The sequence below is a fragment of the Vespula vulgaris genome, chromosome 9 (assembly GCF_905475345.1).
Source record: "Vespula vulgaris chromosome 9, iyVesVulg1.1, whole genome shotgun sequence".
Taxonomy (NCBI): Eukaryota; Metazoa; Arthropoda; class Insecta; order Hymenoptera; family Vespidae; genus Vespula; species Vespula vulgaris.
Window position 1 is genome coordinate 7,972,080 of NC_066594.1, and position 13,370 is coordinate 7,985,449.

At 30.0% G+C, this 13,370-nt stretch overlaps 5 protein-coding genes across 11 annotated transcripts; 3 read left to right on the forward strand and 2 right to left on the reverse strand.

The window, feature by feature from the left end:
* Positions 1-270: 270 nt before the first annotated feature.
* Positions 271-1,619, reverse strand: LOC127066554 (rho-associated protein kinase 1-like). 2 transcript variants are annotated; one of them, XM_051000435.1, is made up of 4 exons: positions 1,432-1,619; positions 902-1,293; positions 605-839; positions 271-408 (listed from the first exon to the last, which is right to left on the reverse strand). In XM_051000435.1, the coding sequence occupies exons 1-4, from the start codon at positions 1,519-1,521 to the stop codon at positions 370-372; spliced, it is 756 nt and encodes a 251-aa protein (XP_050856392.1). In that variant the 5' UTR covers positions 1,522-1,619; the 3' UTR covers positions 271-369. The 2 variants fall into 2 exon arrangements, with proteins under 2 accessions (XP_050856392.1, XP_050856391.1); XM_051000434.1 differs by lacking the exon at positions 271-408 and having other exon boundaries at positions 532-839.
* An 83-nt stretch (positions 1,620-1,702) lies between these two features.
* Positions 1,703-3,648, reverse strand: LOC127066553 (protein CLP1 homolog). Its single transcript, XM_051000433.1, has 3 exons — positions 3,398-3,648; positions 2,208-3,265; positions 1,703-2,124 (listed from the first exon to the last, which is right to left on the reverse strand). Exons 1-3 carry the CDS (start codon positions 3,494-3,496, stop codon positions 2,013-2,015), a joined length of 1,269 nt encoding a protein of 422 aa, XP_050856390.1. The 5' UTR covers positions 3,497-3,648; the 3' UTR covers positions 1,703-2,012.
* Positions 3,649-3,791: 143 nt separating this feature from the next.
* On the forward strand, positions 3,792-5,924 carry LOC127066555 (isopentenyl-diphosphate Delta-isomerase 1). The gene is made up of 3 exons (XM_051000436.1): positions 3,792-3,917; positions 4,011-5,066; positions 5,157-5,924. Exons 2-3 carry the CDS (start codon positions 4,800-4,802, stop codon positions 5,616-5,618), a joined length of 729 nt encoding a protein of 242 aa, XP_050856393.1. The 5' UTR covers positions 3,792-3,917; positions 4,011-4,799; the 3' UTR covers positions 5,619-5,924.
* A 428-nt stretch (positions 5,925-6,352) lies between these two features.
* LOC127066551 (arylsulfatase B-like) lies at positions 6,353-10,121 on the forward strand. 3 transcript variants are annotated; one of them, XM_051000429.1, is made up of 9 exons: positions 6,353-6,586; positions 6,685-6,838; positions 7,387-7,546; positions 7,698-7,924; positions 8,009-8,249; positions 8,333-8,490; positions 8,552-8,843; positions 8,928-9,241; positions 9,349-10,121. In XM_051000429.1, the coding sequence occupies exons 2-9, from the start codon at positions 6,716-6,718 to the stop codon at positions 9,601-9,603; spliced, it is 1,770 nt and encodes a 589-aa protein (XP_050856386.1). In that variant the 5' UTR covers positions 6,353-6,586; positions 6,685-6,715; the 3' UTR covers positions 9,604-10,121. The 3 variants fall into 3 exon arrangements, with proteins under 3 accessions (XP_050856386.1, XP_050856385.1, XP_050856387.1); XM_051000428.1 differs by having other exon boundaries at positions 6,354-6,838; positions 9,349-10,120; XM_051000430.1 differs by lacking the exons at positions 6,353-6,586; positions 6,685-6,838 and adding an exon at positions 7,119-7,298 and having other exon boundaries at positions 9,349-10,120.
* Positions 10,122-10,583: 462 nt separating this feature from the next.
* Positions 10,584-13,275, forward strand: LOC127066549 (arylsulfatase B-like). 4 transcript variants are annotated; one of them, XM_051000424.1, is made up of 9 exons: positions 10,607-10,695; positions 10,768-10,943; positions 11,035-11,194; positions 11,286-11,521; positions 11,698-11,965; positions 12,044-12,201; positions 12,285-12,576; positions 12,653-12,930; positions 13,013-13,275. In XM_051000424.1, coding segments are annotated over exons 1-9 (1,773 nt in total). In that variant the 5' UTR covers positions 10,607-10,694; the 3' UTR covers positions 13,217-13,275. The 4 variants fall into 4 exon arrangements, with proteins under 4 accessions (XP_050856382.1, XP_050856383.1, XP_050856381.1 ...); XM_051000425.1 differs by having other exon boundaries at positions 10,584-10,943; XM_051000426.1 differs by lacking the exon at positions 10,768-10,943 and having other exon boundaries at positions 10,596-10,667.
* The last annotated feature ends 95 nt before the right edge of the window (positions 13,276-13,370 follow it).

Consider the following 13,370-nt stretch of genomic DNA (forward strand, 5'->3'; position numbering starts at 1 on the left):
GAAACTGCATCATGTGATGACTGAACAAAAATCCAATAGGTAATTCAAGTGTTATAATCATTAGGCAAGGAACTTTTTTTTATTAGTTCCAAAAAACAATACATGTATGAAAATGCTTATTTTCTAGATATATTTTATATTGCATATAGTAGTGGATTCGTGTATGTGGAGGATCTACAGGCAATATCTTTATTTGCTTGTTGTCATAGTCTGCATCTTTGCAAATTTGCATTTTAATCATTAAACTTGTTTGGCATATACTGAAATATACAGACAATTATTATATAATACATTTTATATTAATCCTATATACACCCAAGAGCATTTATTGACTTTACTTTTCCTCCTTGCTCCTTTCAATTATATTTATTACAGAGATGATTTTAATTCTTGAATCAATGCCTGTAACTGACAAGTAAGAATACATTTTATAATATATATATATACATATATATATATATATATATATATGTACGTGTGCGTATGTATATATATATATGTATGTATAATCAATAGTAACTTATGTCCATATTTCCATTCATTTGCGTTCGTGTATACGCACGCGCACATACAATAAACTTTTACGTATATAAATCCACTTTACCTTTACGCATAATTTTTGAATTTCTGGATGCAACATAGTATTTGAATCTGGATGATTTGAAATATCGCTGGATAAAGAATTTAATTTACATTGCAATCGCTGTATTTCGATTTTATCTCTTTGATGTATACTATGTGCACATAATCCAAATATTTGTAAACGTTTGTTAAGATCTATAATATTTTGACACGACTGTTGCAAATATTGGTGCTCTTTTTTAAGTTTTGCAATCTCACTGCAATCATTTTTACAATTTTTACAATGTTAATATATATATATTCGTTTATTTTTTTTTACCTTTCAGCAGTAGCTATCATTTGTAAAGTATTGTCTCTCAACATCGTTAGAGATTCTTCAAGATTTTTATTTAACATTTTCAAATTAGATATTTCGTCTTCTGCAGTTTGTAATTTGATATTACTATCTATGATTTCTAATTTCGTAGCTTTTGTTTGTTCGATCAATGAATTGCGTTCATTAATCATTGCATCGTAATTAACTTTTAATTGAACATGTTCGATGTAAGTTTTCATTTTTTCATCTTCTAAACGATTGATCATAGCAACAGCTGCTGATAATTGCATTTTTAATTCATCATTAATTTGATTTTCGTTTTCTAAAATCGATTTTGATTTATATAAGGAATGACGTGTTTCTAAAAGCTCTTTTTGTGTTTTTTCTAACATAGCCTGTTCGTCAACAAAAATGTATCTTTTTAAATTCTATATAATTATTTGTATAAATACTTATTTAATATACAAATTTAATATACGAATATTATTACAAAATGATTTGTACCAAATGAACGTAAAAGAAACAATACCAACCGATTTTTCTTGTAATTCGTATATTTTTTCTCGCAATTGTTGCTCGGCACAAAAAATGTCCAAATCATTTAATTCTGGAATATTCTCCATTTATTTATTAGTAATTTAAATCTATTTAAATATGTAATATATTTAGTAATGTAAGTGAAATTTTCATATCTTTTGATTTACAAGATTAAGTCATTAATAGATCGATCAAGATAAATTTTCAATAGAAATTCTATACGACTTTGTGGTGGGAAATTTAAAATTAATTATGGAGACAATGTAATACGATAAAAGGATATAATGCGTATATTTTAGAAATGAGTGAAGATATAAAATAGCTATGATGCATGTGTGTGTGTGTGTGTGTAAAAAATATTTACATTCTATTGATTTTTTATAAATTACGGTTTTTTATCCTTTTGTACACAAGTATCGTCGTTTTATAAAAATAATTTTTTTTCGTCATAAAAATAACAGATACGTCACGTTATTCATAAAACAAAAAAGAAAGTAAATGCTAACAAAACATCAGTCTATCAAATTACAATTTACTTAATGTTCTTCGTACAATCATTTAATAAAAATAATAGAAATCAATGGCTATCCATAAATTGTATATCTGAAAGTAACAGAACAGTATTTGGTAATGGTCTTGGTTGAGGACTAAGTACAGTAAAAGTTTGTCTGTCTACATCAACATTGGTGCTGTAATAAAAATAATAAAATCAATAAGCATTAAATTTAAGCAGATTTTTAGAATTTGATCAAATATATTCATTTTAACTTACACACAAACGAATCCAGCAACATTAGTTTGTACAACATCATCTTCAGGAGAATCTGCAAAAGATACAGACAATAGATGATGTAACAAGTTAGGACCTGGCGTGACAGCTACTAGTTTTGTTAAATTATCTTCAGCTTTCATTCCTAATGGCATACAAGATGCAGGTAAAACAGGTGCTCCTATTTTGTATAATCTTGCTTCATTCCACTTTACTTCAAAGCTATGAGGATACAAAGGTGTTCTTGATCCATAAAAATATGCACGAACTCCTTGATCCCTAGCTTCAGTTCTTTGAGCTTGACTTCTTTCAACCACACCACCACTTTTAGGTAGAAAGACCACTTTTACAAAATCCGGCATATCCCTAACGAGTTCATTGTAAAGTCTTTCTTGATCTAATACTAAAATAGCATCAACTTCGAATGCTTGAGCAGCATGTGTCAGTAATTTATATCCATCTCCTTTTACCCAACCACAAGTATTTATTACAATTCCTGAAACTCTTGCTTTTTTATTTGCCTGAAGTCGGTCAGAACAAACTTCTGCCAAACGGGTTACAAGAAGATTATATAGAGCAACATTAGCGGATGGGGTTTTATGTCCAAAATGAAAAACGAGCGGTGCTTGTTGACTAAAATCTTCTATTACATTAGATGGTCTCTCTACCAATAAAGCACCCACTGTACCAGGTATAGCTATATCACCTTGTCCAACATCCAAATCAACAAAGATAGGTCTCCTTCCCATTCTAACTGCATAATTTAATAAAAGTCTACAAAGAGTTGATTTCCCTACATCACAAGGTCCTACAACCATAGTTATAGGACCTCTTCTATCTCCTTTTTCTGCTGCCTCTCGCATTCTTTCCATAGCTGCATGACAGTTTAGGTATAAACCCATTGGTGTTTCTTTGGCTACATAACTAACGTCCGTTTTTCCAATTAGTTCAACGGTACATCCTTGCCATGTAAAGACAGCAACTTTTGCTCCAGCACTAAATTCATATTTTTTACCTTTCACTAATTCTGTACCAAATACTTCACCTAATCCGTTTTTTAACTTGAATGTAACATGAAACAATAGTAAAAATGGTTATAAACGTTAAAAAAAATATATATATAAAATATATTTAAGAATATGTTTTCTTAGCTATATAAGTATAAACAGATAGAGTTATCTCAGAAACTTTACCTCTAACGTAACTTTCTCATTTTTACTTTCTACTTCAAAACGTAGTTCACAATCGGGATCCAATTTAAATTCTTGCGTTGTAGATTTTTCGTCGGACATGTTATTTCTTTTTATATTATTTAAAAATTATCTTTATATATATATATATATTATCTGCGAATAAGCTTATCCAACTTTTAACTTTAAAAGCTGTTGGTCAGTCTTCCTTTTCTTTTATAGGTTAGATTAAGTATCTTTATCTATAGTACATTCTCGCGTTAGATTTGAAGAAAGTCCTACTAGTTATGTATTTATATGACCTTTAAAATACGTTAGACAGAATTTTCGACAAAAAATTCCCAAATTAGACAGAAATATCTCGAAACTTAACTATCAATCGTACGATTATTTTTTGTAAATTTAATTAAAATTAGACAGTTGGAGATGTTTAAAGAATAAATAAGAGAAAACAATATTGATTAATGTATTTTCTTTAAACAGTACATAACATAAATGATATATAATAATTAAAAGTTATATAGTAAGTTGAAACCGAATAAAAATATCAATTTCGAAATATATTGAAAATTATGAGAAGAAGAATTAATTTACAAAAACGTAATTTAAATAACAGGAATTGCAAGACGACGTGACGAAACCAAAAATTCGATATTCGTAATTCTATGCATATACATATAATTATTTAATATAAATACTTAATTTATATATAAAAAAAAAACGAAATTCAAGATAATTTCGAGACATTAAATATCTTAATGGAAGTGTGATATATGTAAATCCAACGTATAAATTTAAATCACACTGCCAATTAAAAGGAAATTCGATGGTGCCATATTGATAATATTGTTTCAACAATTATGTGATATTTTTAAAACACTTGAATACACTTTTACTTGTTATTTTTTATTTGTTCATTATCAATTATCTATATACGTATATCGTCAAAGTATAATTAGTATATACTGTTTGAGTTTTGAATATTTAATTTTTTAGTTTTACAGTAAATATGTGTATCGAGAGGTGTTCCTATTACAATAATATTCATTTAACTAATTTTTGAATTTTGAAAGTGATTCATTGAATTCTTATTGAGGACGATACTGTTTCACCGCATTCCATAAGAAGAAAGCTCGTTTATATATATTTTCTAACCTTAAATATATACATATAAGAAATATTTTATCATTTGAATAATAATATAGTATTCTCATATTTCGTTTGCGTCATTCTTTACTAAAAACAGCTTCGAAAGTTAAGCAGGTTAAATATTATGAAAATATATGATAATTATGTAAATTCATACAATTTCTATTCATAGATTAGTTATATTATATTATAAATATAAAGAAACTGTTTAGTATAAAATAGACTTTTCAAGTGATAAGAGTTAAATATAAGTAAAATGAGTAGAAGTATATTTTCTATGATACAAAAATTAACATCCAATGTAAGAAGTTGTAATATGGCACAAACAGCATTTCTACAAAAAGCTGCTTTGGAAGAACGTTGTATTCTTGTGGATGAATTTGATAGACCCATTGGTAATGCATCAAAACGAGATTGTCATAGAATTAACAATAATGGTACTATACCTCTTCATAGAGCCTTCAGCGTCTTTTTATTTAACAAGGATAATGATTTATTATTGCAAAAACGTTCTCCATGGAAGGTATAACTTTATATTATCAATTTAATTTTTATTTTATGGTTAATAATAGAATAAATCAAAGTATATTTAATACATATTTTGTATTTTTAGGTAACATTTCCAGGCCATTATACAAACTCATGTTGCAGTCATCCTTTAGCAGAAATTCCTGGAGAAACTTTAGAGGATGATGCGATAGGTATCCGTAGAGCAGCGCAAAGAAGACTTAATTATGAATTGGGTATTCCGTTATCAGAGATTCAACTTTCGGATTTCTTTTATTTATCAAGAATTCATTACTTTTCTTCGGGAGATGGAATTTGGGGTGAACATGAAATAGATTACATATTATTTCTACAGAAGGATCATATAACAATTGATCCTAACCCTGATGAAGTAAGTGAAGTTCAATGGGTATCGAAATCGATGATTAACGATTTGACACGTACAATAAAAGCACCACTAACACCTTGGTTTCAACTTATACTTCAGTATAAATTACAATTATGGTGGGATAATTTAAAAACTTTGGATAAAGTACAAAATTATTCTGTAATACAAAAATATTTGTAATACATTGATATAATTAACTCTATTTCTATACAATTTATATGTATTATTTTATAGTAATATGCATATACTCGCTGTGGAAAATTTTGAATTTCTATGCTTATAATGAATTTTCAAATTTAATTTTTATGATTGAAATTTATGTAGTTATTTCTTTGAAAAGAATATTATAATCTTAAATTTTCTATCTTATCAGATTATAATGTCAGTATATTATAATGGACAAAAATATTTTATTATTATTATCATCATTATGCTTTAATTGGGAATATTGTAATATAATTCAAATAAAATATTTTATATACATTATATTACAAAAGTATTATTTTTGTATAGAAAAAAATTATCTTTAATTTTATTGAGATCGTTAATTTTGATAAAAAATTATATGAGCAGTAGAGTTTGTTAAATGATGTATTATATATATATATTTTGTTTAATATAGTATTATAGCATATTTTTATTAGGTACTTCCCGAGATAAAACAAACACTTATGATTTATGATAATGGTTCATCAAATTATCTAATTATCTTGTCAAAAGACCTTGAACTAGATCATCAATTAAGTTAATATATGGTATCGATAGCAATTTAGATAATATTATCCGAAAGTTGAACCTTCTTAATTTGAATCAATAAAAAGATTAATTGATAAAAAAATATCATTTAAATAAAAATTATGAGAAACTTATTTTTTGTTGACTTTGTATTCTTTCTTTTTCTTTTTTTAATATAACAAATTATAATAGATGCATATATCTTACGTCATTAGAAAATTAAATAAGCGCAGATCACAAGAAAGATGAGAAGCAACCAAGTTGAAACACGTATCTTCTTTATTGCTTGAATCATTGTTAGACTTTCCTTCCCCCTTCGTACGGTTCATTCATAATGTTTCCTTTCGTGGGTGGACTATATAAACGTGTTTATTTCTTCTCTCTGTTCTTTTGTAAATTGTAGGAGCTTCTCGGTAAATATCGTGCACGAAATACATTTTGGCATTATATTGCAGCTAATTTTTATTTGATCAAAGGATAAATGATGGTTTCTCGATATTATGTATTCTAGTTTCTTCTTATCGATCCTTCTAACGTAAAAAATGTTTCTCAATAAGTTTCGATATTTGCTTCGACTTCTTTTGATCATCAAATTATGTGCGAAATGTGCGGTTGGTCTTTACGAGTCGGCGCCACATATAATTGTTTTCATGGCTGATGATTTGGTAAGAAAATAGTAATATTTCATTTATTATAAAGCATGCTTTTTCTTGTACAATTTAGGAGAAATAGGACAGTATTTTAAAAAAAGAAACCTATACATTATGAAAGAGAACTATGAAAACAAGAACGTACTTATTCTAATTAAAGTAAAAAAATATTAGAGAAGAAATATGATTATATTATTAAATATGATTATATTATGAAAATATTCTATATATATATATATATATATTGTTTTAAGCTAATTTTATTTTAATTATAATTTATGTGTGTGCATTAGCGTTTTCGTAATTATGAAGGAGAGAGGGAGGAGAGAAAGATGGAAAGAATGATTAGATAATAGCACGTAGGTGTAAAAGTGCGTCTCGTCCAATAAAATTTCGTCTAATCCAAATTATAAGGTTAATTGGATAAAATTAGAATAGATGCACATAAACTGGAAAGTTACATTTTGACGAACGCGTGCGTTTTATCTGAATTTGTATATAATCAATCTTTTTTTTTTTTTTTTTAATATGTAACATGATCAATTCTTTTTGACAATTCTTAGGGATGGAACGATGTTGGATTTCATGGTTCAAATCAAATACCAACTCCGAATATAGATGCTCTTGGATATAATGGAATTATTTTAAATAAACATTATGTATTACCTTCGAGTACATCTTCAAGAATAGCGTTTTTTACAGGGAAATATCCAATTCGTATGGGTAAGGGATGAGAACGTTCTCATAATTATCATCGTCGTTGTCGTCATCGTCATCACATTTTTTATTATTTTCTTTTATCATAGCATTATGTAGATATTTATTCGTATATATTATTTGTAGAAAAATATAAAAATTCCTTATCATGACATAGGAATGCAAGGAGATGGTATTCGCGGTGGCGAACCACGCGGTCTTCCTTTGGACGTACGAATTTTGCCAGAACGTTTGAGAGGTTTGGGATATACTACAAAATTAATTGGTAAATGGCACGTTGGTTATCATACTGCTCAGCATACACCTTTGCACAGAGGTTTCGATTCGTTTCTTGGCTTTTATAATAGTTATGTTACATATTACGATTACAAGTATACATATCAGGTAAGAAAAACAAAAATTAGTGAAACGGATCAACTTTATCTTACATGTTTGGATTAATGTTAATTTGATATATAATATTATTAGAATATGAGTGGATACGATATGCATAGAGGTGACGATCCAGCTTATGGACTTTCTGATAAATACGCAACGGATCTTTTTACCCAAGAAGCAGTAAGGATCATCGAACATCACGAACTTCCACGACCGCTGTATCTACAATTATCGCATCTTGCGGTGCATGCGCCTTTAGAGAGTCCGCAAGAATACAGCAGAGATAAAGAATTTATGCATATTCGAGAACCGAATCGACGCAAATACGCAAGTACAAAAAATACAAATATCGTTAAAAAAATTTTTAACTTTAGATTATATCTATGTATTTTCTTCATATTTTCTTATGTCTAGGAATGGTAGCTGGATTGGACGAATCCGTAGGGAAAATTGTTCACGCGTTAGGTGAGAAGGCAATGTTAAGTAATTCTTTAATATTGTTCTTAACCGATAACGGAGCACCAACCATTGGAAGATTTCGTAACTGGGGTTCGAATTATCCGTTACGAGGGGTAAGGATAACAATGAAATAAAAATTATAGATACTACGTATATCTATATGTTTATGTATAGATGAAATATACTCTTTACGAGGGTGGTGTAAGAGGAGTAGCTGTGCTTTGGTCTCCAAGATTACAAAAGTCTGCTCGTGTGTCGAATCAATTGATACACATTACCGATTGGCTACCGACCTTGTATTCCGCAGCAGGTGGCGATTTAAGAGATCTAGGTGAAATCGATGGTATAGATCAATGGCGTCTTCTTAGCGAAGAGAAGGGTAGAGAAAGGGAGAATATATTACTCAATATCGACGAAATACAAAGGACAGAGGGTGCGATATACAAACGTTTCAAGTTGCTTCGAGGTAGAGTTCTTAATCTATTTTTATAAATCTTAGAGATTTGTATCTATCGATATACATTTAGATATATTAAAATTGTTCTTTTAGGATCCATCGAATATGGTCATTACGATGGATATTACGGTGACTCAGGAATGTACGATAAATCGGCCGAACTTCCATCCTATGCCGAGACGATATTGAAGAGTTCAGTTTCCGATAGTATCACTTATCATCTTGGAGGACCAGTCACTCAGCCTAGTATGATAGTACGTCTACGTCAAGAAGCAACGGTTACGTGTCGATCAAATATGAGTTATTACGCTAGAAATTCTTTCACGACGTGCAACGTTACCGAATGTCTTTTTGACTTGGAGAGTGATTCTTGCGAAATAAATAATATAGCCAGTCAATATCCAAGGGTACATTCGATATTACTATTTTTTCTTTTTCTGTCTTTTTTTGCTGTTTTTTTTTTCACTAATTTCGATGCTGCTTGGAATTTTTTAATTTAAAAATTTTCTTTCAGATCGTTAGAGAATTGGATCTAATCTTGGAAAAGTATGGACGTGTTTTGGTAAGTCAAACGATGGTACCATTCGATTGGAGAGCCGATCCAAAAAGAATGAACAACACATGGGAACCGTGGATGATTCCTGGACCTGGGATGTTGAGTTACGGTTTTTACTCAAACTCTGCAATTACTTTCACGATCGACTCTTTATCCATTCTCTTTCGTGTCGTAATGATGCTTTTAGCGATTATAATGTATTACGTAGCATAAGGAAAAATTATCTTTAAAAATGGAAGGTAAAGAAATATCTTTCCGAATTTGTTGCTTCATTATAATTACGTAAAAATAAAGACAAATAAAACACTCACAAACACACACACACACCATGGTGTTTTCTATTATAATTATTTTATTTTATATCCGATTTAAATGTGGTTAGAAGATTTCAATTGTAAATTCAAATTAGAACTGCGTAAAAAAATAATGCGATTAATCAAAGTATTAACAAATGCATTTTATGATTTATAGGATTTAAGTAATTTTTTCATAAACATTTTTCGCAAACATATTTGTATTGACGCATTGGTTTATATATTCGACTATAATATAGAACATACTTTTGAAATTTTTAATCTTAACGATTATCGCGTATTTTCGCGATATAATATTAATTTCCGCATCGATTATATCAAGAGTGGTTTGACGATTGTCCAACGTATTTGATCAAACAACACGATATGCGATAATTAAATGATGATTGTAATTAGAGCGAAACGGTTCGTTGCATTAAAAATGCAATCGCTATATCTTGAACTAGATTAAATTAAATTCTTCATAATGTTTTCCTCGTTCGAAATTTTATTCCAAATAAATCATCATAATTGTGTTTCGATAACTAATCAAAATGATAATATTAATATTTAAAATCTCAATCATTTGAAAAAACTGACCATACATACGCATTGATATCGTGTATATCAATGTATGTGTGTGTGTGTGTGTGTGTGCGCGCGCACACACACACACACACATTGAGTTATTGATATTGAACATTAAAAAAACAACGAAAAATTTTCAAACAGTTTAATCTGCAGGTGTATCAGTAAATATATTAAATCTACATGATAAAGATAATTTTTCTGAAAATATTGTGTTGAAAGTTCATGCGCACTCGAGCAATGGAATCGTTTATCTATCAAAAGTAGGGGTACGTACAGTATATGTAGTATAAGTATATGTAGCCCGTGTGCGACTTATGACTATAAATGCTAGTCTGAATGATAGTAGCCCACGACAAGCGTATAAAGAAATATCGAAAGGAACGTGCTTGTGAAGTAATAATAGGTTTTATCGTTTAGTAAAGTTAGTCAAACTCAAAGTGAGAAACATAAAAAGTTAAAAAGAGGTCTTCGTTTCTGATAACATTTTTTTTAGTGATTTCAAGAATGAAAAGAGAGAAATTCAATCATATAACTAATCTCTCGTGGAAGCTTTCTCTTTTCGTTTTAATATGCGGTTGTTTATTGGTCAAATCTAAGGAAGTTAAAGATACTTATTATAGTTCATCTTCGCGTCGTCCTAACATCGTCGTCATTATCGCCGATGATGTTGTAAGAGAATTATGTGTGTTATTATAGTATCGTTATTATCGTTGACTTGTTAAGTGTCATTTCCTTCTTTTTTTTTTTTTTTCTTTTTTAGGGATGGAACGATATAAGTTTCCATGGAGCGGATCAAATCCCTACACCAAACATAGATGCTTTGGCTTACAATGGTGTGATTTTACAAAGGCATTACTCTTTACCTACATGTACGCCCTCAAGAACGGCTTTCTTAACCGGACGTTATCCCATTAGACAAGGTAAGTATCCTATAAAGTTATATTTATTTCAAAGAAAAGAAAATGGAAAAAAATAAAGATTTCAAATCGATCTTGACCTTTTATCCGATAGGCATGCAAGGCTATCCGTTAAAAGCTGGCGAACAACGTGCCATACCAAACAAGTTTAAACTGTTACCCGGATATCTTAAAGATTTGGGATATTCGACCCACCTTATTGGAAAATGGCACGTAGGATATTACGCGCCAGAATATACACCAGCTAATCGAGGCTTTGATACGTTTTTTGGTTATTACAATGGTTACATTGAATATTTCAATCACACTATCACGGAATTACAATATAAAGTAAGTTTATTTATTTTTGAGAGGGAAAGGAAAGATCGTCGAATCGAGATCACCACTATCGATCGATCTAGTTTTTAACTTAAGCATGTATCTCGTCTGATACATTGAATTCTCGTTTATTAGAATAAAAAGAAAAGTTAATCGATAATATAACCCGTAACTAATGTTATTTCTAGACGTACACGGGAAACGATTTACATCGCGATAGACCAAATGAACTTTCTCCTGAATTTGCAAGCGGTTATATGACCGATCTTATAACCGAGGAAGCTGAAAAAGTCATTTCTACGCATGATCCGGCTAAACCGTTGTATCTTCAAATAGCTCATCTTGCCTGTCATGCCAGTGGTCTTAGCAACAACGATGAATTGCAAGTTCCAGATATGGAAAAAGTTAATACCGATTTTGGCTATATCAAAGATATAAAAAGAAGAAAATTTGCTGGTAAATGGGTAATCATGGTGTTTATTCGTTAATGTTATTCATGATTATATCGAATATTTCTTCTTTCGAATTTTACAGGTGTGATGAGTAGCCTTGATGGATCTGTAGGCCGAGTAGTCGACGCATTACAAAAGGCTAAATTGTTGGAAAATTCGATAATTTTATTCATCAGTGATAACGGAGCACAAACCGAAGGCTTCCTGGAAAATTATGGATCGAATTATCCGCTACGAGGAGTAATACAGACATACCACTTTCTCTCCTTCTCTTTTCTTCTTGTTTTCGACGTGTTTCTTAATTTATTAATATCTTTTATCAGATGAAATTCACTATGTTCGAGGGAGGTGTTCGCGTACCCGCCTGTATCTTTTCACCATTGATAAAAAGACCTTCTAGGATTTACAATCAGCTGATTCATATAACCGACTGGTTACCAACATTATATTCCGCTGCTCATGGTAATGTTAATTATTTGAAAGATTTAGATGGTGTTGATCAATGGAATACAATTAAGAGAGGTACACGGAGTAAACGAAATTCCCTTCTGGTAAACATTGATAATAAAATTGACGAAGAATCCGCTATTATTGGAAAATACAAGCTGATCAAACGTAATTAACATTTTTATTAGATAAATAAGATACGTTAGATAAATTTATTTGATTATTGATTATTCTTGATATGTAGGTAAAAGTACTAATAACGGGAATTATTATGGTGATGATGGTGTAGACGATTCATATCCGAGATATAACGCGTCAAATATTATGTCTTCGCTCGTAGCTCGTGCTATTTCAGCTATTTCAAACAACAGATTAACAGAGCAGAAGATCAAAAATCTTCGTCGGAACACAAAGATATCTTGTAAACATCCAACCTACTTTTTAAATTGTACGAAAAATTGCTTGTTCAACATCTTTGAGGATCCATGCGAAACTACGGATATTTCTGAAAATAATCCAAAGGTAAAAAAAAAAAGAACGTATGACATTTGTATCATGTATTTAATAGGTTTTATATCGATCTTTTAACGAATACAATTTTCAGATCGTGGCCAATTTACAAAACTACATCGATGTATATAGGAAGGTTCTTGTGAATCAAACGAATTACCCCATTGATCCAGCTTCTTTTCCTACAAATTTTAACGGCACGTGGATGCCTTGGCTAAAGGATGATTCAAATTTAAAACTAAAGAATTATTTTTCATGTCCAGAATTTCTATGCGGTTTGCCAGCGTTATTAGTATGATCCTCGATAAAAATTTCCCCGTTGATGTATCTCGATAATAAATCATATCTTTCTGCTCATATGTTAACATTTTTTTTTCCAGTTTTTATGTACTTATATATGGATACGCGCGCGCGCATGCTGCCCGCTTGTGTGTATATATAATAATTATAAT

What these genes read in the sequence shown, in the direction of transcription:
- LOC127066554 (XM_051000434.1), bottom strand. Translation starts at nt 1,521, where the DNA reads ATGGAGAATATTCCAGAATTAAATGATTTGGACATTTTTTGTGCCGAG. An exon ending in ACGAATTACAAGAAAAATCG is followed by an intron (nt 1,294 to 1,431) that starts GTTGGTATTGTT and finishes GTTGACGAACAG; the next exon opens with GCTATGTTAGAAAAAACACA. An exon ending in ATGATAGCTACTGCTGAAAG is followed by an intron (nt 840 to 901) that starts GTAAAAAAAAAT and finishes AAATGATTGCAG; the next exon opens with TGAGATTGCAAAACTTAAAA.
- LOC127066553 (XM_051000433.1), bottom strand. Translation starts at nt 3,496, where the DNA reads ATGTCCGACGAAAAATCTACAACGCAAGAATTTAAATTGGATCCCGAT. An exon ending in ATGAGAAAGTTACGTTAGAG is followed by an intron (nt 3,266 to 3,397) that starts GTAAAGTTTCTG and finishes GTTACATTCAAG; the next exon opens with TTAAAAAACGGATTAGGTGA. An exon ending in GTTGCTGGATTCGTTTGTGT is followed by an intron (nt 2,125 to 2,207) that starts GTAAGTTAAAAT and finishes TTTTTATTACAG; the next exon opens with CACCAATGTTGATGTAGACA.
- LOC127066555 (XM_051000436.1), top strand. Translation starts at nt 4,800, where the DNA reads ATGAGTAGAAGTATATTTTCTATGATACAAAAATTAACATCCAATGTA. An exon ending in AAAAACGTTCTCCATGGAAG is followed by an intron (nt 5,067 to 5,156) that starts GTATAACTTTAT and finishes TTGTATTTTTAG; the next exon opens with GTAACATTTCCAGGCCATTA.
- LOC127066551 (XM_051000429.1), top strand. Translation starts at nt 6,716, where the DNA reads ATGTTTCTCAATAAGTTTCGATATTTGCTTCGACTTCTTTTGATCATC. An exon ending in ATTACAAGTATACATATCAG is followed by an intron (nt 7,925 to 8,008) that starts GTAAGAAAAACA and finishes TAATATTATTAG; the next exon opens with AATATGAGTGGATACGATAT. An exon ending in GAATCGACGCAAATACGCAA is followed by an intron (nt 8,250 to 8,332) that starts GTACAAAAAATA and finishes TCTTATGTCTAG; the next exon opens with GAATGGTAGCTGGATTGGAC.
- LOC127066549 (XM_051000424.1), top strand. An exon ending in TCATTATCGCCGATGATGTT is followed by an intron (nt 10,944 to 11,034) that starts GTAAGAGAATTA and finishes TTTCTTTTTTAG; the next exon opens with GGATGGAACGATATAAGTTT. An exon ending in ACGTTATCCCATTAGACAAG is followed by an intron (nt 11,195 to 11,285) that starts GTAAGTATCCTA and finishes TTTATCCGATAG; the next exon opens with GCATGCAAGGCTATCCGTTA.